General features: G+C 39.0%; 1 protein-coding gene across 7 annotated transcripts in view; it reads left to right on the top strand.

The window, feature by feature from the left end:
• NINL (ninein like) overlaps window positions 1-25,404 on the top strand; it is a 178,741-nt gene that overhangs the window by 39,696 nt on the left and 113,641 nt on the right. For all 7 annotated transcript variants that reach the window (XM_024577013.3, XM_053926534.1, XM_045184917.2 and 4 more), the window contains exon 2: window positions 8,236-8,429. In XM_024577013.3, the coding sequence (XP_024432781.2) occupies window positions 8,247-8,429 (183 nt within the window). In that variant the 5' untranslated portion in view covers window positions 8,236-8,246. The remainder of the gene's footprint in view (window positions 1-8,235; window positions 8,430-25,404) is intronic.

Below are 25,404 nucleotides of genomic sequence, written 5' to 3'. Positions count from 1 at the left end.
AGAGGATAACAGGGGAAAGAAGGGGAAGGGCCATCAAGGAGCATGTATAAGGGACTTCAGGACAAGGACAATGTTGTGGGGATTGACTGTGGGAGTGGGGGAGGGTGGAGGGGCAGGACCAGAGCAGTGGGGGGAGGGGGGGCATGGAATCGGGACAACTGTAATTGAACAGCAGTAAAAAAAAAAAAAAGCAAAGGGTCCCAGCCTGACATCAGCGCCCCTAACCCAGCCCAGCATTGCAGTGCACAAAACAGAAGTTGCTATATGCTCTGGCTGTGAAATCAGTGGGTATTGCAGCTGAGTGAGATTAGAGAGCTATAGGAGTCCCAGGCATACCTCTTAAAGGGCCCACCCATGGACTTACCTGAACTCACAAGCTCTGAGCTCCAGCACTGAGATAGCAGCTTGAAAGTTATCAGGGACATAAGGAGAGGAAGTGAGTTTTCTGGCTCTGGGACAAGGGTTGGAGGGGCATCTTTCTCCCCCACAAAAGTGCTTGCAAAGGCTGTTGTTCCTTTGCTGAGTCCATCTTCTACAGGGAGATGCCATAACTCAGTCTCCATCAACTTGGCTACCACTGTTTGCTCCACCCTAGTGATTCTCAGAGACCTGGTCCCACCCAACTTGTGGTCTCACCCAAGCCATTTCCAGTGGCTTTTACATATAAACAACCTATCTTGAAGGCTCATGATGTGGACTTTCCTAAAATCTCTGGAAGTTTCACAAACCCCACAAATAAGTAGCATCTGGCCTCAGTGTACCCCATACTTCTTGATAAGCAGTCCCAAGCCCAGCACTAGCAGCAGCCAGCCTTTATTTGAAGCTTTAGCCTCTTGTGGGTACCTCTAGGCCCAGCAAAAGTATCAGCCATTTGGTGCTCTGTACCTCATGCCAGATGGCCTTAGGCAGGGCACAGGTGGTGACCAATCAGGGACTGCACCACTTGAGACACCTCAGAGCCAGCACATCTGATGGACAGGTTCAGACCACACTGGAGCATCAACCAACCAGCTCTTTGAATGACACACTCAAGGGGCCGTCTCATCAGGTACCCGAGCCCTGCTGAAGCAAGTCCTGCTCTGAGGAGTTAGCTTCTGCACAGCATCTCTGTTGTGGTCATGGCCAGTACTTGCATCTGATTATTCTGGGTGTAAATCCCTCCTACTGAAGTGCCAACAATCAAGGTTCAGCTACAACAGGAGGGTACTCGGAGCCCACAAAGGGGTGTTCCTGGAGTACCTCACCTACTATATAAGGCTACATACCAAGACTGGGAGACATAGCAGCTGTACATAATACATAAACACAAACATAGGGAGGCAGTCAAAATAAGGAGACAAAGAAACGCACCAAGCGAAATAAAAGAACAGAACTCCAGAAAAAATATATAACAGAGAAAAGCATTCTACCAGATCCAGTGTTCAAAACACTGTTTATGCCCTGGCTCGGTGACTCAGTTAATTGAGCAGCGTCCCATTCACCAAAAGGTTGCAGGTTTGATCCCCAGTAAGGGTGCATTCAGGAGGTAACCAGTCAATGTTTCTCTCACATCAATCTCACTCCCTTCTTCTCTCTCTAAAACTAACTAAAAACATATGCTCAGGTGAGGATTAAAAAAAGACACTGGTTGTAAGGATGCTTAGTAAACTTAGGGGAAGAGTTGGTGAACTCAGTGAAAACTTTAACAGAGATATAGGAACCATAAAGAACAAGTCAGAAGTGAAGAATACAATAACTGAAATGAAAAATACTTAAAATAAACAGTAGAGTAAATGTAGCAGAGGATCAAATCATCAATTTGCAAGATAAGGAAGCAGAAAACATCCAATCAGGAAAGAAAAAAAAAAGGAATCCAAAAATATGAGGCCAGTTTAAGGAGCCTCTGGGACAACTTCAAGTGTACGAACATTCACATCATGGGGTTCTTGGAAGGAAAGAAATGAGAGCAAATAATTGAGAATATAGTTGAAAAAATAAAGACAGAAAGCTTCCTTAACCTGGTGAGGAAGTAGACATAAAGTCCAGGTAATGCAGCAAGTTCCAAATAACATGAACCCAAAGAGACCCACACCAAGATATGTCATAATTAAAATGCCAAAGACTAAATAAAGAGACAGTCTTAAAAGCAGCAAGAGAAAGTAGTTAGTTTCCTGCAAGGGAGCTCCCATAAGATTGTCCCCTGATTTGTGTACAGAAATTTTGCAGACCAGAAGGGATAAGCACAAAATACTCACAGTAATAAAAAGCAAGGACCTATGACCAAGATTACTTTACCCAGTAATGCTATCATTTAGAACCAAAGGACATATAAAGAGCTTCTTAGACAAGAAAAAGAGAAAGAAGTTCATACCACCTAACCACTGTTACAAGAAATGCTAAAGTGTCTGTGTTAAGAAAAAGAAAAAAGTAAAAAATATGAATAATAAAATCAAAATAAATACACATCTGTCAACAATACTTTAAATGCAAAGGGATTAAATGCCGCCACTAAAAGATATATGGTTATACGATGGCTGAATGGATAACAAAACCCTTATTTGTGCTGTCTCCAAGAGACTCACTTCAGATGGAAAAACACACACTGAAAATAAAGGGATGGAAAAAGATATTTCATGAAAATGGAACAACAAAAACTGAGGTAGCAATTCTTATACCAGAAAAAATAGACTTGAAAACAAAAGGTATAACAAGACGATGGAGAACTCAGCAATTCCATGTCTGTGTATTTATCTGAAAGAAATCCAGATACTAAATTGAAAAGATATATGCATCCATATGTTCATTATAGCATTATTTACTATAGCCAAGATATGGAAGCAACCTATGTGTCCATCAATGAATGCACAGATGAAGAAGAAATGGTACATGTATACAATAAAATACAACTCAACCATTAAAAAAAGAATGAAATCTTGCCATCTGTAACAATATGGCTGGTCTTAGAGGGTAGTAAGCTGAGTGAATAAGTCAAGACAGAGAAAGACAAATGCCATATGATTTCACTTATATGTGGAATCTAAAAAACAAACAGACACAAAAATTGAACAAGCAGACCAGAAACAGATTCATAGATATAGAGAACACTTTGACATTTGCCAGATGGGAGGGGGTTTGGGGGGATGAGTGGAAAAGGTGAAGGAATTAAAAAGTGTAAATTGGTAGTTACAGAATAGTCATGGGGATGTAAAGTACAGCATAGAGAATATAGTCAACAACATTGTAATACCTATGTATTGGTGTCAAATGGGTACTAGATTGATTTGGGGTGATCATTTTGTTAGTTATATAAATGTCTAACCACTGGGTTGTATACCTTAAACTAATGTAATATTGTATATCACCTGTAATTGAAAAAAATTTTAATTATTTAAAAAAAACCTTCCTCCTGTCAGTTTTTTTCTGGTGTATCAAAAATTAGCATTTGCATGTATAAGTAGTTTTATGCAGCTCACTAAAGATGATTCTTGTCTAGAAAAGTGGTGGAGCTCCAGTTAAGAGAGGAAATAACTTCACATAATAAATTGGACCAATGATGATTTACAGCTATTACTTAGTTTATTTTCTAGTTGCTTTTTTTTTTTTTTTTTTTTTTTGTCTATATTCTTGATGCAGTTACCTCCTCAAAACAGTTACCTCCTCAAAACAGTCTGGGAGAGTGGCACAGGTGCACAGCTAAATTATTTTCCCTTTTTAAACTTCCATGTTCCTGTCTAAGAAACAAATGAATAATTTGATGAGCAAATAGTGCAGGTCCATGCAGATGCTGAACAGATTTATTGCCATTTTACTCTTACATGAAATCTGAGGCCATGAACTGATTTGTTCATTCGTGGGGTGGATACTGGCTTTTTTGCAACTAATAGCAGAAGTTTAAGAGTCCGGTGAGGCATTTCACTTTCTGAGATTGCAGTGAAATATCAGTATGAAAATTCTACTCAATGTTACCTTTTTTATTTCATCTATTATTTTCCTGAGTAAGATGAGAATCATGCACATTTTCCATTTGGTGATTGATGTGAACAGATTTTAAAACCCCATACAGTTTTTGTACTGATGCACAACTCCCCGCCCCTTGGGGACAATGGTGAGTAAGCACCATAGACCACATTAAATTACATCTTTATAATTGTTATTCAAAGAATATGTACTAAACCTTACTAAGAAGAGATGTTGCTTCATTGTTTCATGTTCGTACTTTATTTGATTATTAATGAGCTTGCTTGATTTTTCATGTTTGTTTACTTATCATATTTCCTATTTTCAGAATTGTCCATAGGTCCTGTGTCCATATAATATGTTCAACTATATCCAGTTACCATTTTTGTTGTTCAACATGGTCAAATAATGGCAATTTTGTATGGTTCATCATAATGTCTTTAGGAGCTTAATGTTGTTGATGTTTTCACAATATTTTTCTGGTTATATTGTGTTTTCATTGTTATAATAAGTTTTAAGATATATAAAAATATATAAAATAGCACAAAGTTATACTATTTTGGTGTATTTTTTCTTTTCTCTTTTTTAAAAATATATTTTATTATTTATGCTATTACATTTGTCCCACTTTCCTCCCTTTATTACCCTCTGCCCTGAATTCCCCCTCCCACCCGCCTTCTCCCTACCCCCACCATTTGTTTATACCCACGGGTCCTACATATAAGTTTTTTTGCTTCTACATTTCCTATACTGTTCTTAACCTCCCCCTATCTATTTTCTACCAACCATTTATGCTACTTACTCCCTGTACCTTTTCCCCCTCTCTCCCCCTCCACTACTTCGCTGATAACCTTCCATGCATTCTCCATTTCTGTGATTCTGTTCCTGTTGTAGTTGTTTGCTTAGTTCCTTTTTGTTTTTGTTGTCTAGGTTTGGTTGTTGATAGTTTTGAGTTTGTTGTCATTTTACTGTTCGTAGTTTTGATTGTCTTTTTCTTAGATAAACCCCTTTAACATTTCATATAATGAGGGCTTGGTGATGATGAACACCTTTAAGTTGACCTTATCTGGAAGGGCATGTTATATGCCCTTCCATTCTAAATGAGAGCTTTGCTGCAAAGTGTAATCTTGGATGTAGGTCCTTGCCTTTCATGACTTGGAATACTTCTTTCCAGCCCCTTCTTGCCTGCAAGGTTTCTTCTGAGAAATCAGTTGATAGTATAGTCTTATTCTTTTGTAGGTAACTGTCTCCTTTCCTCTTGCTGCTTTTAAGATTTTCTCCTTATCTTTGATCTTGGGTAATTATGTAATTATGTAATTATGTAATTATGATGTGCCTTGGTGTGTACTTTGGGCCCAACTTCTTTGGTACTCTCCGAGTTCCTGAAAGTGTATTTCCTTTGCCAGATTGGGGAACTTCTCCTTTATTATTTGTTCAAATAAGTTTTCAATTTCTTGCTCTTCCATTTCTTGTTCTTCCACTTCTCCTTCTGGCACCCCTATGGTTCAGATGTTGGAATGTTTCAAGTTGTCTTGAAGGTTCCCAAACCTCTTCTCCTTTTTTGGAATTCTTATTTCTTCATTCTGTTCTGGTTGAATGTTTATTTCTTCCTTGTGCTCCAAACCATTGATTTGAGTCCTGGTTTCCTTCCCTTCACTGTTGGTTCCCTGTACATTTTCCTTTATTTCACTTTTAAAAGCCTTCACTTTTTCCTCAGTTTTGTGACCGTACTCGACCATTTCTGTGAGCATCCTGATTATCAGTGTTTTGAACTCTGCACCTGATAGGTTAGCTGTCTCTTTGTCACTTTGTTGTATTTTTTCTGGAGTTTTGATCTGTTCTTTCATTTGGCCCATATTTTTTTGTCTTGGTGCACCTGTTACATAGTAAAGGGCAGAGCCTTAGGTATTTGCCATGGTGGGGCAACCCACGTCACTGTGTTGTAGCTCTGTAAGTGGCATGGGGGTTCAAAGGGAATAATGCAGCTTGCTTAGCTCTTGGTCGGCTTTCCGTCACTTCCTTCAGTACCCATGAGCAAACTGGGCCCTCCTGGTGCTTATTCCCAAGGCTGGTGGCTTGTGTACATTCTAGGACCCTGTGGGTCTCTCCACTGAACTCTCCTGTGAAGCTGGGAGTTTCTCCAACTGCCAAAACCCCTACGGATTTTTTCAGTCATAGGATTTGAGTCTTTATTTTACCACACTGGAACCCTGGGCTGTGCAGTCTGTCTGGCTCCCGGGTTGTTCCTTTTGGTTTATCCGTATGTGAATGTGGGACCACCTGCTCCACCAGGTGCCACCTTGCCTGGCCCAGTCCTCCAGCAACTGCCTTGCTGAGGGTCCTCTCCCCACGACTGCTCATCTATGCCACTCCTACTGGTCTGGATGAAATTTTCTTCTTTAACTCCTTGGTTTTCGGAGTTCCATACAGTTCGGTTTTCTGTCAGTTCTGGCTTTTTTTTTTTTTTTTTTAATTTGTTGTTTCCCTTCTTTTGGTTGCGCAAGGAGGCACAATGTATCTCTCTACCCCTTCATCTTGGTAAGAAGTCCTCTTTTCTCTTTTTGAATCATGTATTATTCTCAGAAAGTTGCAGAGGCTTTTTTTTGATAGAACTGTTAAATAAATTATTATATGTATAGTGACAGCTAAGTATATTAGCTATTATTATAAACAAATTATCCTGCCTGATATTTCATGAACTATAATTCCTATGCTATTAAATATTCTTTAGAAATGTGATTTTTAAAGCTACTTCTTATTCTGCCATATAAATACACTATCATTTAGCAAACTATTCTTGTAGGAATTATGAAATTCTTTTATGTGAAATACCTAGGTCAGATAATTAATATATTTTTTAAATTTCTTGATATATAGAAAAAATACCCTCCCTAAACATTTATGGTTGCCTTGGCTGGTGTAGCTTAGTGGATTGAGCACAGGGTGTGAACCAAACATTCGCTGGTTCAATTCCCAGTGAGCACATGCCTGGGTTGCAGGCAAGTAGGAGACACATGAATGGCAACCACACATTGATGTTTCTCTCCCTCTCTTTCTCCTTCCCTTTCCCCTCTCTAAAAATAAATAAAATTTTTTTTAAAATTTATTAATTGTCACTTCCTCCAGGAATTTTTGAGATTACCCTTCTCTGTGAGCCTCAGCAGTAAAAGTTTTTATTCTTGATAATTTGACAGATACAGTGTCTCTGTTTCATTTTGAATATTTTTGATGGTTATTAACCATATGTTTTTCTTCTGTTATGATTTATTTATTAAAATCCTGTATTTTTATTGGATTTTCCATTTTTCTTATATTTGTAAGAAAAAAACATACTTGTATATGTATAGAAAAAATTAGTGAAATAAGCCAGACGGTGAGGGACAAATACCATATGATCTCACCTTTAACTGGAACATAATAAATAGAAGAAAAAAGGAAACAAAATATAACCAGGGACATTGAAGTTAAGAACAGTCTAACAATGGGCAGGGGGAAGTGGGGAGGGGACAGTGAGGAGAGGGGATTACAGGAACTACTATAAAGGACACATGGACCAAATCAAGGGGGAGGGTGGAGGTGGGGGAGGTAGGGGGGTTTGGCTGGGGTGGGGTGGAGGGATGGGGAGAAAAGGCACACAACTGTAATTAAATAACAATAAAAAATTTTAAAATTTTAAAAAATTAAAAAAATTAGAATGTATATTTGCCAAAATATCAATAATTTTTGTAAAGATTTTATTTATTCTAAGAGAGAGGGGAAGGGAGGGAGAAAAAGAGGAAGAGAAACTTTGATGTGTGGTTGTGTCTCACACACCCCCAACTTGGAACCCAGCTCACAACCCATGCATGTGCCCTGACTGGGAATCAAACTGGTGTCCCTTTGGCTCATAAGCCAGCACTCAATCCACTGAGCTACGCCATCCAGGGCTCATTAATGATTTTCTAGGTGATGAAATTTTAGACAATTTTAATTCTCTTCATATTTATCTTTTTTCCTAATTATTCAGGGTTTTTTTTTTTGTTATTGTTTTGTTTTGTTTTTGCAGAACAAATATTCCTGGTTGTTGTGAAGGTACGCTGGCTCTTAGTAATAAGATGTTTTATGCCTCTTCTACAAAGGTGGAGCAGATTCCTCCTAGGCCCACTTAAACCTGAGAGGGCTCTCAGTGTCCTTTGTTTACACACCCAGCTTCTATGCTGTGCCTGGGCCACACTGTCTGGTATCCTAACAATGGGAGAATGTGTGAGGTATGATAATAATAGTGTACCATTGTTTTTGGTTTTCCCCTGGCATGTTCAGCCTGCTATGGGATGGACGAAGAAGAAGAGAATCACTATGTTTCACAACTCAGGGAAGTCTACAGAAGCTGTGACACCACAGGGACAGGCTTTCTGGACCGGGAAGAGCTGACCCAACTCTGTCTTAAGCTTCATCTAGAAAAGCAGCTTCCCATTCTTCTGCAAACACTTCTTGGAAATGATTGCCATGCCAGGGTGGGTATTTGACTTCATTCTCTTAAGGAGGAGCACAGAGTACTTTATTGATTATTATGGGTATTTGATAAGTATCAGTTGGATACTCGTCAAAGAAAAGTTACTGGGAAATGAAATGGTATTTTTCCTTCTATGGAACTCCTACATTGTAGAAAGAATTTTCTTAAGATGACTTTTTAAATGCAGTAACCTCCAGAGGCTTTGTTTTGTTTTTACAGAAAGTTGTTTGAGTGATTTGTCAGCAGGTGTCAGAGGTTATGGTATGGGTGGGTAGCATGTGGTTCACAAAACACAGGGCTGGCTCTGTGGGTTCATGCACTGGTAAGTCATTCAGAGACTGACAGCTTCAAAGTACTCAAGGGTAGATTGTATTGTATTACAGTTTCACAGCTTGAAATTCATCTTGCAGCTGGACAAAATTTCAAACTACTGTTAAGGAACAAAGGATACCTACGTTCAGAGGTGTCCTGTGATTTCATGTAGGCAATATAGGAAATTAACTCAGAGAATTCTTTTCTCTAGGAAATTCAGGGTCATTTAAATGATGATGTAGAACCTAGATAAAAAACTTTCCTGAAACACTAATAAGCACCTCCCACCTTGTTCCTACTTCTTGAATGTGTCCACATATTAAACTGTTAGTGGTAAAAACAGTACCTGTTATCTTGTCATCTCAACTTTGAAGGAAGAGCTATCTTTTTCACAGAATTCAGTAAAACTGTTGTCATTTTGAATAAGAAAAAAATCTAGCTTGCAAATTTTCCTGAATTGACTCTTGGTCAAAAATGAATGAAGAAAAACAATTTTTTAAAAAAGTCCTCACTGCTGGCATAGGGAGAGAATAAAGCAAATCCAGCCTCTTGTTACTTCCCCAAAGAACCAACTGCCCTGTGTCACTAATGCTTGTCAATAGGGTACTTTTACTCCTTAGGGCAGAGAATGCTGACTCAATTAAATTGACCGCACCCTTTCTCTCTTTATTCTCTTCCTCTTTTTTTTTTTTTTTCCTTTTGGACTTAAGAAGCGAATATTTTTTTTTTTATAGATAATGTTCCAGCCCCTTTTGATATCACCTGGAATTGTATTTGGAACCAAGATCAGAAAAAGGTGCATTTGTGAAAAATCAGTACTCTAGTTATTTAAGCAATATAAACAGATGATCTGGTTTTCTTGATCATTTTTGACAGTGAGAAATTCAAACCTAAAAGGATAACTTTTGGGCCCAGATTCAGATTGTAGGTTCTGCTTATTGAACAAACCATAACATTCCCGAGCCTTTCTCTGCTTTATGCTTTGTATATGCAGAACTGGTATAAGATTCAGAAACATCAAATGTGACAGGAAAAAAAAGATCAGTATTGGAACATCAAAGAGAAAAATTAACTTGGATTCTTTGAGATTTCTCACTTCCCCCATGTCACATGCATCCTGAAAGGCAGTTGCTCTGAGTTGCAATTCCTTCCAGGAGGCTGGTAGTTTCTCCTGACACATTAATGGGGAGGTAGGTTAGAAGGAGAGACAGACACTCACAAGCAGTGTCAGGAGCCTGATCTTTTCTGGTTACCATTCACTTGGAAAAGCTCTGTTCATGTTTATCCATCTGTCCTTCCATCTGTTTCAACTTTATTCTGTCTTACAGCCATGATTTTGTGTTCCCCAAAAGAAGACAGGGCTAGATAAATTAAGAAATCAGTCTATTTCCTTTAGTGCTCTTGAGTCTGATCTGAAGTTACCTATGGTGTTTCTCTTCCCTTCTTTTGTGAGCAATGAAGGAAGAGGACACAAAAATACACAGAAGCACACTCAAAATGGTATCAGATTAAATCACAATATACTTGGCTATCAGATCCCATATTGTTTGATGAACAGGAGAAAGTCAGTTCGTAAATGTTATCAAAGACACAAAAGCCTGGCTGGTGTACCTCAGTGGATTGAGTGCAGGCCTGCAAATCAAAGGGTTGCCAGTTCGATTCCCATTCGAGGCACATGCCTGTGTTGTGGGCCAGGTCCTTGGTAGGGGGTGCACAAGAGGCAACCACACGTTGATGTTTTTTTCCTTCTCTTTCTCCCTCCCTTCCCGTCTCTCTAGAAGTAAATAAATAAAATCAAAAATTTTTTTCATTATAAGAAAAGACAGAAAAGAAATATGAGGTTAGATTACACAAAATTGTCATTTTCTCCTGCTTCCATTCAACAAGTATTTTTGAACACTTATTACATGCTGGGCAACATCCAGAAGATTGGGATATAAAAATGAAAGAAATATAATGTCTATATTCATGTGAAATGAAATACATGGAAGGTTATTCATTCTAGCACTGATTCAAAGAGCAACAGATTGGAAACAGCCTTTTCAATATGAGATTGGTTAAGTAAAGTTTATGCAGCCCTCAAAAAGATTGAAAAGGCTTCAGACATTGTAGTAGTGGCAAGTTTCCAAACTCAGGTCAACCTTCCAGTGAGGGCTACTAAAAAAGCTGAAAAAAGTAGTAAAAACAAAGATACTGAAACCAGTAAAAAATAATAAACAAGTCAGCAAGAAATTACCAGTCTAAAAATCTATAATAAGTCACATATCCTGAAAGGTTAACCTCAGCACACAAAGCCCCATTTGCTCTGAAAATATTTTCAGTTATTAAGTAAGCAACTGTTAAATCGATGTGTTTTGGGGGACCTCCAAGTACCAGGGAAATATGTCAAAACTAAGACTCACCCAAGGTAGAGAATCTGATAAAGAAGCCCCAAATTTAAGGGAAGTTCTTAAAGGGTAACACATAGGGTAAAGATGAATTGTAAGTAAATAAGCCATTGTGCTTTTTTGCTACCTGGGCTTGCATCCCCTCTGTGGTCTAGATTACCTCAGTTCTTGCACTTAGATTAAGGTTGTCCTGCATGAGTGGTCCCCTCAGGCATCTGGCAAAAGCAAAGAAAAGTCCTCTCTTGAGACAGTACCATCATCAAAGGTCTCTAATTACTTCTAAGTAATAGTCAAATATAATAACCAGCATACAGTCAAGAATAATTAAGTACAAAAATAAGATAGAATGAGTAAGAACCAGTAGAAACAGCAGGCAAAGGCACAAAGCTTTGATGGGTTGGAATTATTGGGCACAAAATATAAAACAACTATATTTAATTACTATGTTAGGAGAAATTGAAAAACAAAAGCTTGAAAGAGAGAACTCTAAAAAATGATTTAACAGATCAGAACAAAGAACTGCAAGTAAAACTTTCAGAACTGAAAAATGTGATAACCAAAATTAAAAATTAAATGGAAGAGTTTAACAGCAACTTAGACACAACTTAAGAAAGAGAAGGTCATGTGAGAAGGTCTGACATTCCTTTAGTTGGACTTCTAGGAGGAAAAGAGTGAATGTGTAGGGCATTATGTGATTAGATAATAGCTTTAAAATTTCCAGAACAGATTTAGGATTTCAAAACCCCATGGATTCCAAGTAGCGTAAATAAAAAGAAATCCACACTGACCATAGTATTGTGATACTGAAGAAAAATAAAGCCAAAGAGATCATGTTAAAAGCAGCCAGACATTGGTACACAGGATCTCTTTTTGTATTTTTTCTACAACCACATGTGAATCTAAAATTATGAAAATCTTTTCAAAATGAAAAGATTATTAATTTTTAAAAAGCAAAGAAAAACATCATTCTGAAAATGTCTAGTAGTTAGATTGACAGTCGCCTTCTCCACATGACAGTAGAAGCCAGAACCAGTAGAAAGGTTTTTCCAATGTGCTGGAAAAAAATCAACTGCCAGCATGAATTCCACATGCAGCAAAAAATGTTTTTAAAAAATAAAGGTGTCATCAAAGGCAGTTCTGGCCAAGATGGAGGCATAGGTAAAAACCCTTTGCTTACTCGCACAACCAAAAGGAGGATAACAACCAATCTAAAATCAATAAACAACCAGAAGTGCCAGAAAATCAAACTGCATGGAACCTCGACAACCAAAGAATTAAAGAAACAGTCAAATGGAAAGAACCTGTGGCAAGGTAGTGGACCGCACAGGCAGGGCTGGCTGAGAGAACATGCGGTGAGGCAGTAGACCATGATGTGGGTTGGGCTGGCTGAATGGGAAACTGAGACTCAAAGTTCACTGTGGACTGTGGCAAGGGTTGCCGTGGTGGGAGAAACTCCCAATCTCACATGAAGGTTTGTTGAAAAGTGGGGCTAGAGCCGAGCAGGTGAGTTGCATTGTTCCCTCTCTAGCCCCTTCCCCACAGACAGCACCCAGCAAGGAAGGTTGCCCTGCCCTGGTGAATACCTAAGGCCCCACCCCCTTACAACTTAACAAGTGTGCTGAGACAAAGAAATAGGGCCCAAATGAAAGAACAGTGCAAACCCTCGGAAAGGGAGCTAAGTGAGGAGGATATAGCCAACCTATCTGATGGTAAATTTAAACCCTGCTAATCAAAATGCTCACAGAACTGATTGAGCTTGGACACGAAATGAAAGAACAAATGAAGGATACCCAAAGTGAGATAAAGCAAAATATTCAGAAACCAACAGTGACAGGAAGGAAACCAGGACTCAAATCAATGATATGGAACAAAAGGAAGAAATAAAAAGTCTACCGGAACAGAGTGAAGAAACAAGAATTAAAAAAAAAAAACAGAAAAAATGAAGAGAAGCTTAGGAACCTCTGGGACAACTTTAAACATTCCAATATCTGAATTATAGGGGTGCCAGAAGGAGAAGAGGAAGAGCAAAAAATTGAAAACTTATTTGAACAAATAATGAAGGAGAACTTCCCCAGTCTGGCAAAGGAAATAGACTTCCAGGAAGTCCAGGAAGCCCAGAGAGTCCCAAAGAATCTGGACCCAAAGAGGAACACACCAAGGCACATCATAATTACATTACCCAGGATTAAGCAGAAGGAGAGAATCTTAGAAGCAGCAAGAGAAAAGGAGACAGTTACCTACAAAGGACTTCCCATAAGACTGTCAGCTGATTTCTCCAAAGAGACCTTACAGGCAAGAAGGGGCTGGCAAGAAGTATTCCAAGTCATGAAAGGCAAGGGCCTACATCCAAGGTTACTGTATCCAGCAAAGCTATCATTTAGAATGAAAGGGCAGATAGAGTGCTTCTCAGATAAGGTCAAGTTAAAGGAGTTCATCATCACCAAGCCCTTATTATATGAAATGTTACGGGGATTTATCTAAGAAAAAGAAGATAAAAAATATGAATAGTAAAAATGACAGCAACTCACAGTTATTAACAACCACACCGAAAACCAAAACAAAAGAAAACTAAGCAAACAATAGAACAGAAACAGAAGCACAGAAATGGAGAGCACATGGAGGGTTATCAATAGGGGATTGGAAGGGGGAAAGAGGGGGGGAAAGGCACAGAGAATAAATAGCATAAATGATAGGTGGAAAATAGACAGGGGGAGGGTAAGAATAGTGTAGGAAATGTAGAAGCCAAAGAACTTATAAGTATGACCCATGGACATGAACTATAGGGGGGGAATGTGGGAGGGAGGGGATGGGTAGGATGGAGTTGAGTGAAGGGGGGGAAATGGGACAACTGTAATAGCATAATAAATAAATATATCAAAAAAAGGAAAAAAGGAAAAAATAAATAAAAAAACTAATGATGGAAAATGTCCCTAATTTGATGAGAGAAAAACGTCACAAAAATCCAGGAATCGAGAGGAACCAAAAGAGGCACACTCCAAGACACATCATAATTTAGGTGGCAAATTCAAAGAAAGACAGGGAATCTTAAAAGCAGCAAGAGATGAACAGAAAGTAACATACCAGGGAGACCCCAAAAGGTTAGCAGCTGACTTCTCAGTGGAAACACTCCACACAAAAAGAGAATGGCAAGAAATATTCCAAGTTATGAAAATCAAAGGCCTGCAACCAAGATTACTCTACCCAGGAAGGCCCTCAGTTAACATGTTAGGTGAAATAAGGAGTTTCCCAGACAAAAGAAGGCTCAAAGAATACATCTGCACCAAACCAACACTGCAAGAGATGCTAAAGGGATTGCTTTAAGAACAGGAAGAATAAGAATGAGAGACAGAGGATCACAGGTTTGAAGGAAGTAGAATGACACCTATCAACAATAACCTTAAATGTAATTGCTGTCAATTTTCCAATCAAAAGACATAGAGTAGCTGAATGGATAAGAAATCATGACCCACACATATGCTGCCTACAAGAGACCCATCTCAGAACAACAGACTTACACAGACTGTAAGTGAAGGGTTGGAAAAAAAATATTTCCAGGTGAATAGACAGGGCAGAAAAGCCAGGGTAGCAATAATCATATCAGACAAAACAGACTTCAGGAAAATGGCCATAAAAAGAGACCCAGAAAGATACTCAATACTCAAGGGAAGAATCCATCAAGAAGACATCAACATTATAAATATATATGCACCCAACATGGGAGCACCAAAATATATGGACAAAATCTCGGAGGACTTCAAGAAAGATATAGACAGTAATACACTTATACTATGGGATTTTATCACCCCACTGTCACCCTATTGTCAACAATGGATAGATCTTCCAAACAAAATATCAACAAGGATATTGGAGCATTGAACAACGCCCTAGATCAAATAGACTTAACGATATATAGGGAGAGTCCTTCATCCCAAAATACCAAAATACACATTGTTTTCAAATGCACATGGAACATTTTCAAAGATAAATCACATGATACAACACAAAACAAAGCTCAACAAATTCAAAAAAGTTGAAGTCATCAAGCATTTTCTCCAACCACATTTTCTCCGGACTGAAACTAGAAACCCACCTCAAGGAAAACACTCAAAAACACTCAAACTCATGGAGATTGAATCACATACTATTAAACCATGAATGGGTCAAGAATGAGATCAAGGAAGAAATGAAAAAGTTTCTGGAGACAAATGAAAATTACACACAGCAGTACAAAACCTATGGGACAGGGCGAAGGCAGGCCTGAGAGGGAAGTTCATAGCAATACAGGGCTACCTAAAAGAGCTAGAAACATTTCAACTAACAACCTAACCCTACACCTACCAGAACTGGAGAAACAACAACAAACAAAGCCCAGAGTGAGTAGAAGGAAGGACATAACCAAGATCAGAACAGAATTAAACGACATAGAGACTAAAGGAACAATGCGAAGGATCAATAAATCCAGAGCTGGTTGTTTGAAAAGATAAACAAAATGAACCAGCTTTTGAGCATACCCATCAAGAAAAAAAGAGAGAGGACCCAAATAAACAAAACCAGACCTGAAAGAGGAGAAATTACAACTGATATGACAGAAATACAAAGAATTGTAAGAAATTACTACAAACAACTATATGCCAAGAAATTGAAAACCTAGGTGAAATGGACAAATTTCTAGAAAAATAAAGTCTTCCAAGACAGAATGAAGAAGAAGCAGAAAGCCTGAGCAGACCAATAACAGCTGATTAAATTGAAGCAGTAATCAAAAATCTCCAGGTACACAAAAGCCCAAGAGCAGACAGTTTCACAGGAGAATTTTACAAAACATTTATGGAAGAGCTAACCCCTACCTTTCTAGACTATTCCAGAAAGTCCAAGAAGAGGGAAGACTCCTAAACTCTTTTTATGAAACCAGCATCATCCTAATCCCAAAACCAGGTAAAGACACAACAAAAAAGAAGTTACTGGCCAGTATTACTAATGAACATAGACTCTAAAATCTTCAACAAAATATTGGTTAACTGCATCCAGCAATACATAGGAAAGATACACTGTGATCAAGTCATATTTATTCCAGAGATACAAAGATGGCATAATATTCTCAATGTAATATATCACATAAACAAAAAGAAAGACAAAAATCTCATAATCATATCAATAGATGCAGAAAAAGCATTTGATAAGGTACGGAACCCATTTATCATAAAAACGCTCAGCAAAGTGCGAATAGAGGGAGCAGTCCTCAACATAATAAAGGCTATGAATGAAAAACACCCAATTTCATACTCAGTGGGCAAAACTAAAAATTCCCCCCTAAGAACAAGACAGGAATGTACACTTTCACCTCTGCTATTAAACATATTAATGGAATTTCCAGCCACAATGAGCAGAGAAGAAAATGAAATAAAAGCCATCCAAACTAGAAAGGCAGAGGCACAACTATTTATTGCCTGCAGATGGCATGATAGTGTACATACAAAATCCTATAGACCACACAAAAAACTACTCAACCTAGTAAGTGAATTAGGCCAAGCAGCAGGATACAAAGTCAATATTTAGAAATCAAAAGCAAGATTTTTTTTCTTGCTGCAGCAAGGAAGAGAAACCAGGGAAAAAAAGTCCCATTTAATATAGCAACAAGAAAAACAATGTACCTGGGAATAAATCTAACCAAGGTCTAAAAGACATGTATTCAGAAAACTACACAACACAGAAGAAAGGTATTAATGGAGAGACAAATAAATGCAAACATTATTGTGTTCATGAATTAGAAGAATTAAAACATCATCTAAATGTCCATACTACCCAAAGAAATTTATAGATTCAACTCAATCCTTGTTGAAACACAAATGGCATATTTCACAGATCTAGAACAAACATTTGAAAAATTTATATTGAACTATAATGACCCCAAATAGTCTCAGCAGTTTTGAGAAAGAATAATACTGTTAGAGGGCTTACCATACCTGACATCAAACTATATTACAAGGTCACGGTAATCAAAACAGTTTGGTAATGGCATAAGACCAGACACATAGATCAATGAAAGAGAATAGAGAGTCTAGAAATAAACCCAAGTCTCTATGGGTAATTTATATTCAACGAAGGTGGCAGAATCATAAAAGTGGATTAAAATTAGCCACTTCAACAAATGGTGTTAGGAAGTCTGGGCAGCTACATGCAAAAAAATGAAACTCGACCACCAACTTATACCATACACAAAAAGAAACTGAAGATGGATAAAAGACTTAAATATAAGTCACAACACCATAAAAGTCTGAGAGGATAACATAGGGAGGAAAATCTGAGATATTCCATGCAGCAATATTTTCACCAGTATGTCCCCTAGATCAGGGGACATCAATTAAAGAATAAAGAAATGGGACTTCATCAAAATAAAAACCTGCTTGGCTAAAGAAACATCAGGAAAATGAAAAGGGAACCAACTGTATGGGAAAACATATTTGCAAATGATATCTTGGACAAGAGTATAATCTTCAAAATATATAAAGAACTCATATGACTCTACTCCAGGAAGACAAACAATCCAATTAAAAAATGGGCAAAGGACCTGAACAAACACTTCTCCAAGGAGGACAAATAGAGGGTCCAGAGATATATGAAAGGATGCCCACAAGCCATCAGAGAGATGCAAATTAAAACCACAATGAGGTACCACTTCATGTCAGTTGAAATGACCATCATAGCCAAATCAACAAACAAGAAGTGCTGGTGAGTTTGTGGACAAAAGGGAACCCTAGTACACTGTTGGTGGGAATGCAGACTGGTGAGGCCACTGTGGAAAACAGTATGGAATTTCCTCAGAAAACTAAAAATGGAACTGCATTTTGACCCAGGAATTCCATTAGTGGGATTATTCTCTGTTAATCCTGAAACACCAATTCAAAAGAACCTCTGTACCCTGATGTTCATAGCAGCACCATTTACAATTGCCAAGTGTTGAAAGCAACCTAAGTACCTATCAGTAAATGAGTGGATCAAAAAACTGGTACATTTACAAAATGAAATACTATTCAGCAGAAATAAAGAAGGAGCTCCTACTCTCACAACAGCATGAATGGATCTGGAGAGCATCATGCTAAGTGAAATAAGCCGGGTGGTGAAACACAAATACCATAGGATCTCACCTATAAGTAGAACCTAATCAACCCTGCAAACAAGCCAGCCAAATATAACTAGAGATAATGAAATAAAGAAGAAACTAACAGTAACCAGAGGGGAGGTGGGAGGGGATAATGGGGGGTGGGAGGTTTGTCAAGTTACATGTATAAAAGACACATGGACAAAGCCAAAGGGAAGTAGATTTGAGGGTGAGAGGTAGGGATGTGTAGGACAGGCAGGAGTGGTGCTGGGATAATGGAGACAACTGTACTTGAACAACAATATGAAATAAGTAAAAAATATATTTATTAGTGGATGTAAAATATAGTTAAAATATGTGATAATGGATTAAGTCAGGAGTGTAGTCATTGAAATTAAAGTATTGAACAATCTTGATATTGTCATATAGAAGGCTAAAAGTACTGAATAATAATAAACTTTGCTAAGTTAAGGATGTGTTATAAATTTTAGGAAAAACATAAGATAATGGAAATATAGTTCATAACCTATACATTAATAAAAGGAAAAAGTGAAATCCTTGAAAAAGAAATCAATATATTCAGGGGGAGGAAAGAAAGAAGAAAATACAAGCAGGTCAAAATGAAAACATAAAATAAGACTTCTGGCCAAGATGGAGGCCTAGGTAGATACACTTTGTCTCCTTGCCCTGCCAAAAGGACAACAAGTTTAAAAATGAGAAACAACCATAGCTTCCAGAAAATCAAACTGTATGGACATCTTAACAACTAAGGAGTTAAAGAAGAAACATTCATCTAGACTGGAAATAGAGTCAGAGATGGGCAGCAGCCAGGTGGAGAGGACTTACACTAAAGTGACAACTTGAGGACCAGGCAGGCGAGGCAGTGCCTGGCAGACCCACATTTGCATGCAGCTAAACCGCGAGGAACAACTGGGGAGTAAGACATACCACGCAACCCAGGATTCTAGGGTGAGAAAACAAAGCCTCAGAACCTATGGCTATAAAAATCTATGTGGGTGGTGGTGGTGGTGGGAGAAACTCCCAGAATCCCAGGAAAGTTTGTTGGAGAGACCTCTGGGTTTCTAAACATACAGCAACTCAACCACCTGTGAATCAGCACCAGAAGGGCAAAATTCATTTGTGGGTAGTAGGGAAAGTGACTGAAAGCTGGCTTAAAGCTGAGTAAGCAGCATTATGTCCTGCTCTGACCCCTCCCCCATATACAGAGCCACGATGCAGCAATGTAGGTTGCCCTACCACAGCAAATACCTAAGGTTCCGCCCCTTACAATGTAACACGTGCACCGGAACAATGAAATGTGGCCCAAATGAAAGAACATACCAAAACTCCAGGAAACGAGTTCAAGGACAGAGAGATAGCCAACCTATCAGATGCAGAATTCAAACCACTGGTAAATAGGATGCTCACAGAAATGGATGTGTGTGGTTGCAAAATAGAGGGAAAAGTGAAGGCTATGCAAAGCGTGATAAAAATATAGAGGGAACCAACAGTGAAGGGAAGAAAACCAGAACTCAAACCAATGATTTGGAAGCCGACCCTACAGCCTCCTGCCCTCCATCATTCCCGCCCACCGCTCCTTAGTTCATGTCCATGGGTTGTAAATATAAGTTTTTTGGCTTCTCTATTTCCTATGCTATTCTTAATGCCCCCCTATTTTGTACCTACCAATTATGCTTCATATACCCTGTACCTCTCTCCCATTTACCCCCTACCCACTGTCCAGTTATAACCCTCCATGTGATCTCCATGTCTGTGATTCTGTTCCTATTCTACTTGTTTGCTTAGTTTTGTTTTTATTTTGTAAGTTCAGTTGTTGTAGCTGTGAGTTTGTTTTTATATTACTGTTCATAGTTTTGATCTTCTTTTTCTTAGATATATCCCTCTAACTTTTCATATAATAACGGCTCGGTGATGATGAACTCCTTTAACTTGATATTATCCAGGAAGCACTTTATCTGCCCTTCCATTCTAAATGATAGTTTTGCTGGATAGAGTAATCTTGGTTGTAGGTCCTTGCCTTTCATGACTTGGAATACTTCTTTCCAGCCCCTTCTTGCCTGCAAGGTTTCTTTTGAGAAATCAGCTGACAGTCTTATGGGAAGTCCTTTGTAGGTAACTGTCTCCTTTCCTCTTGCTGCTTTTAAGATTCTTTCCTTATCTTTAATCTTTGGTTATTTAATTATGATGTTTCTTGATGGGTTCCTCTTTGGGTCCAGTTTTGGAATTCTGTGAGCTCCCTGGACTATCATGTCTATTTTCTTTGCCAGACTGGGGAAGTTCTCATTCATTATTTTTTAAAATATATTTATTGATTATGCTATTACAGTTGTCCCATTTCCCGCCCCCCTCACTCCACTCCATCCTGCCCACCCCCTCCCTCCCACATTCCCCCCCTATAGTTTATGTCCATGGGTCATACTTATAAGTTCTTTGGCTTCTACATTTCCTACACTATTCCTACCCTCTCCCTGTCTATTTTCCACCTATCATCTATGCTACTTATTCTCTGTACCTTTCCCCCACTCTCCCCCTCCCACTCCCCTATTGACAACCCTCCATGTGATCTCCATCTCTATGGTTCTGTTCCTGTTCTAGTTGTTTGCCTACTTTGCTCTTGTTTTTGTTTTAGGTGTGGTCCTTAATAACTGTGAGTTTGCTGTCATTTTTACTGTTCCTATTTTTTATCTTTTTCTTAGATAAGTCCCTTTAACATTTCATATAATAATGGTTTGGTGATGATGAACTCCTTTAACTTGACCTTATCTGAGAAGCACTCTATCTGCCCTTTCATTCTAAATGATAGCTTTGCTGGATAGAGTAATCTTGGATGTAGGCCCTTGCCTTTCATGACTCGGAATACTTCTTGCCAGCCCCTTCTTGCCTGTAAGGTCTCTTTGGAGAAATCAGCTGACAGTCTTATGGGAAGTCCTTTGTAGGTAACTGTCTCCTTTTCTCTTGCTGCTTCTAAGATTGTCTCCTTCTGCTTAATCCTGGGTAATGTAATTATGATGTGCCTTGGTGTGTTCCTCCTTGGGTCCAGCTTCTTTGGGACTCTCTGAGCTTCCTGGACTTCCTGGAAGTCTATTTCCTTTGCCAGACTGGGGAAGTTCTCCTTCATTATTTGTTCAAATAAATTTTCAAGTTTTTGTTCTTCCTCTTCTCCTTCTGGCACCCCTATAATTCGGATGTTGGAAAGTTTCAAGATGTCCTGGAGGTTCCTAAGCCTCTCCTCATTTTTCCGAATTCTGGTTTCTTCATCCTTTTCTGGTTGGATGTTTCTTTCTTCCTTCTGGTCCACACCGTTGATTTGAGTCCCAGTTTCCTTCGCATCACTATTGGTTCCCTGTACATTTTCCTTTGTTTCTCTTAGCATAGGCTTCATTTTTTCATCTGGTTTTTGAACAAATTCAACCAATTCTGTGAGCGTCTTAATAACCAGTGTTTTGAACTGTGCATCCCATAGGTTGGCTATCTCTTCCTTGCTTAGTTGTATTTTTTCTGGAGCTTTGAAGTGTTCTGAGATTTGGGCCTTTTTTTTTTTTTTTTTGTCTTGGCGTGTCTGTTACTTAAAGGGGCGGAGCCTTAGGTGTTCACCGGGGTGGGGTAAAGCTGGTCACTGGGCTGTGATGCTGTACATAGGGGAGGGGCCGAGAGGGAGCAATGGCGCCCACTCCACTCTCCACCGGAATTAAGTCACTCCCTCTGCTACCCACAGTCAAACTGGGCCCCTCTGGTGCTGGTTCCCGAGTGGGTGGGCTTGTGCACACTCTAGGCCCCTGTGGGTCTCTCCAGCGACCTCTCCTGTGAGGCTGGAGTCTCTCCTACTGCCGCCCCATCCCCCACGGGTGTTTTCACTCAGAGGTTTGAGGCTTTATTTCCCCGAGCTGGAGCCCAGGAGCCCAGGGTTACACGGTCTGCTTCACTCCCCGCTGTTCATCCCTGTTTATCTTTGCGCATGTGTGGGGCCACAGGGTACTACCCGCTGCTCTGCCTGCCCCGTTCTCCGCCACTCTGAGTCCAGCCCTCTCGGTTTATCTGTGTGCAAATGTGGGACCGCAAGGTCTGCCAGTGGTCAGACTGCCTGCCCCGTTCGTCCCACACTCCACCAGTCTCGGTTCCGCCAAGGCAACGCGAGTCCTCTCCGCCCCTCCTACTGGTCTGGATGAATGTTTATTTTTTATTTCCTTGGTGTCAGACTTCCTTGCCGTTCGATTTTCTGTCAGTTCTGGTTGTGCAAGGAGGTGCAGTGTGTCTACCTACGCCGCCATCTTGGTTCTCCTCCATTATTTTTTCAAATATGTTTTCAATGTCTTGGTCTTCCTCTTCTCCTTCTGGCACCCCTATGATTCAGCTATTGGAAATTTTAAAGTTGTCCTGGAGGTTCCTAAGCCTCTTCTCATTTTTTTTTTTTTTTGAATTCTTGTTGCTTCATTCTGTTCTGGTTGAATGTTTATTTCTTCTTTGTGCTCCAAATCATTGATTTAAGACCCAGTTTCCTTCCCTTTACTGTTAGTTCCCTGTATATTTTTCATTTCACTTCAGGTAGCCTTCACTTTTTTCCTCTATTTTGTGACCATATGCAATCATTTGTATGAGCATCTGATTACCAGTGTTTTGATCTCTGCATATGATAGGTTGGCTGTCTCTTCTTCGCTTAGTTCTTTTTCTGGAGTTTTGTTCTGTTCTTTCATTGGGGCCATTTTTTTGTTGTTGTTGTTTTGGCTCATGTGTTATATTGTATGGCGTGGAGCCTTAGGTATTTGCTATGGCGAGACAACTCACACTGCTGTGTTGTGATGCAGTATGTGATGGATGGGTCAGATAAGGAACAATGCCACTTATTCAGCTTTTGGACAGCTTTCAGTCTCTTACCCCACTTCCCACAAGCCAGTTGTGCCCTTGTGGTGCTGATTTTCGGTTTGTGCATATTGTATTTTCTTTTGGCCCCTTCTTGTGGCCTCTTCTATGACATTGAGAGTTTCTCCTGGCAGCACTACTCCCACAAGTTTTTACAGCCAGAAGTTTTGAAGCTGTTTCCCCAGGGTGGAATCCTTTGTTGCTGTTGTGTCTCACTCCCCAGTTGTTCCTCCTCATTTATCCACTCGCAAATATGGGACTGCCTCTTCCACTGGCCGCCTCATTGCTTCATGTCCTCTCCACCTCTGCTTACCATCTCTGCCCCTTCTGCCAGTCTGGATGAATGTTTCTTCTTTAACTCCTTGGTTGGAGTTAACCAAGTTCAATTTTCTGGCAGTTCTGGTTGTTTATTGTTTTGAAATTGGTGTTATCCTTCTTTTGGTGTGTGAGAAAGCAAAGCGTATCTACCTACGCCTCCATATTGGCTGGAAATCATGTTTTTTCTTTTTTTCCTGTGTGGTAAAGTGTTTCTGTGAAGTCACCCAGTCCTGCACTTATTTTAGTTGGGAGTTTTTTTCTGTTTTTTTATTCCTCATCTGAGGAAATGAATCTTCATTTTTTTAAGGAGGAAGGAAGGAAACAGGAGAGAGAGACATACTGGTTTTCTTGATCTTTTGTATTGTTGGGTTTTCTTTTCAATTCTATTTTGTTTATTTCTGCTTGATCTTTATTTCCTTTCTTCTACTCACTTTGGGCTTTTTCACCCCAAGTTTATTTAGGAGTAATGTTAGGTTGTTTATTTGAGATTTTCCTTGCTTCTTGACATAGGCCATAATGCTGTGAATTTCCTTCTTTGGAGTACTTTTGCTCTTACTCATAGATTTTTGGTTGTTGTGTTCTCATTTTCATTTGTTTCTAGGTATCTTTCAAATTCTTTCTTGATCTTATTCTTAACCCATTCATTGTTTAGCAACATGTTACTTAGCGTCCATGTCCCGTGTATTTTCCACTTTTTTCATGTGATTAATCACTAGTTTTATAACATTATAGTCAGAGAAGATGCTTGATATGATTTCAGTCTTCCTAAATGTATTAAGACTTGTTTTCTGTACTATTATGTGGTTTCTCCTAGAGAATATTCCATGTGCACTTGAAAAGAATGTATCTGCTTGTTTGGGGTGAAATGCTGTGAAGATGTCAATTAAACCCATCTGATTTAGTGTGCCATCAAAGGCTGCTGTTTCCTTGTTGATTTCCTGTCTAGAAGTACGATCCCTTGATGTCAATGTGTTGTTAAAGTCCTCTACTCTCAGTGTATTACTGTCAATCTCTCCCCTTATATCCACCAAGATTTGTTTTGTGTACATATTTAGGTGCTTTTATGTTGGGTGCAAAATCTTTACAAGTGTTATATTTTCTTGTTGTATTGCTCCCTTTATCATTATTTAGTGCCCTTTTGTTCTCTTACTATAGCCTTTGTTTTAAAGGCTGTTTATCAGATAGAAGTATCACTACTCCAGGGATTTTTTTTTTCCTTTCCATTCAAATGAAATATCTTTTTCCATCACTGTACTTTTAAATTGCATTTTTTCTAAGGTGGGTTTCTTATAGAGTGCTGTTTTGGTTTTTATTCATTCAGCTACCCTATCTCTTTGATTGGAGCACTTAAGCCATTTACATTTAAAGCGATTATTGATTAGTTCATATTATTGCCATTTTATTCTTTTAACTATGTTGCTCTGTTTCCTTTTCTGCCGCCTCCCCCTCCTTTCCCTCCTCCTCCTCCTTCAAGCAGGTCCTTTAACATTTCTTGTACTACTGGTTTGGTGGTAACAAACTCCTTTAGCTTTTTCTTGTCTGAGAAGCTCTTTATTTCTCTTTTAATTTTAAATGATAGCCTTGCTGGGTAAGGTAATCTTGGTTGTAGGTCCTTGCTTTTCATCACTTTGAATGTTTTTGTTGAGAAATCATCTGGTAGTCTTACCGGAGCTCCTTTGTAGGTAACTGTTTGTCTTGCTGCTTTTAAGATTCTCTCTTTGTCTTTAACTTTTGCCAGTTCAGTTATGATGTGTCTTGGTGTGAGCCTTTTTGGATTCTTCTCATTGGGGACTCTGTTCTTCCTTAACTTGCGTGTTGTTTTCCTTCACCAGGTTAAGGTTGTTTTCTGTCATTTTTTTTCTGGAAACATGTTTTCAATTCCTTGCTCTCTCATGTCCTTCTGGTACCCCTATGATATGGATGTTGGTTCACTTCATGTTGTACGAAGGACCTTAAACTAGCCTCATTTAAAATTTTTTTTTGTT

Source organism: Desmodus rotundus, chromosome 6 (genome assembly GCF_022682495.2).
Source record: "Desmodus rotundus isolate HL8 chromosome 6, HLdesRot8A.1, whole genome shotgun sequence".
NCBI classification, from domain to species: Eukaryota; Metazoa; Chordata; class Mammalia; order Chiroptera; family Phyllostomidae; genus Desmodus; species Desmodus rotundus.
This window is presented reverse-complemented; position numbering and strand designations above follow the sequence as displayed.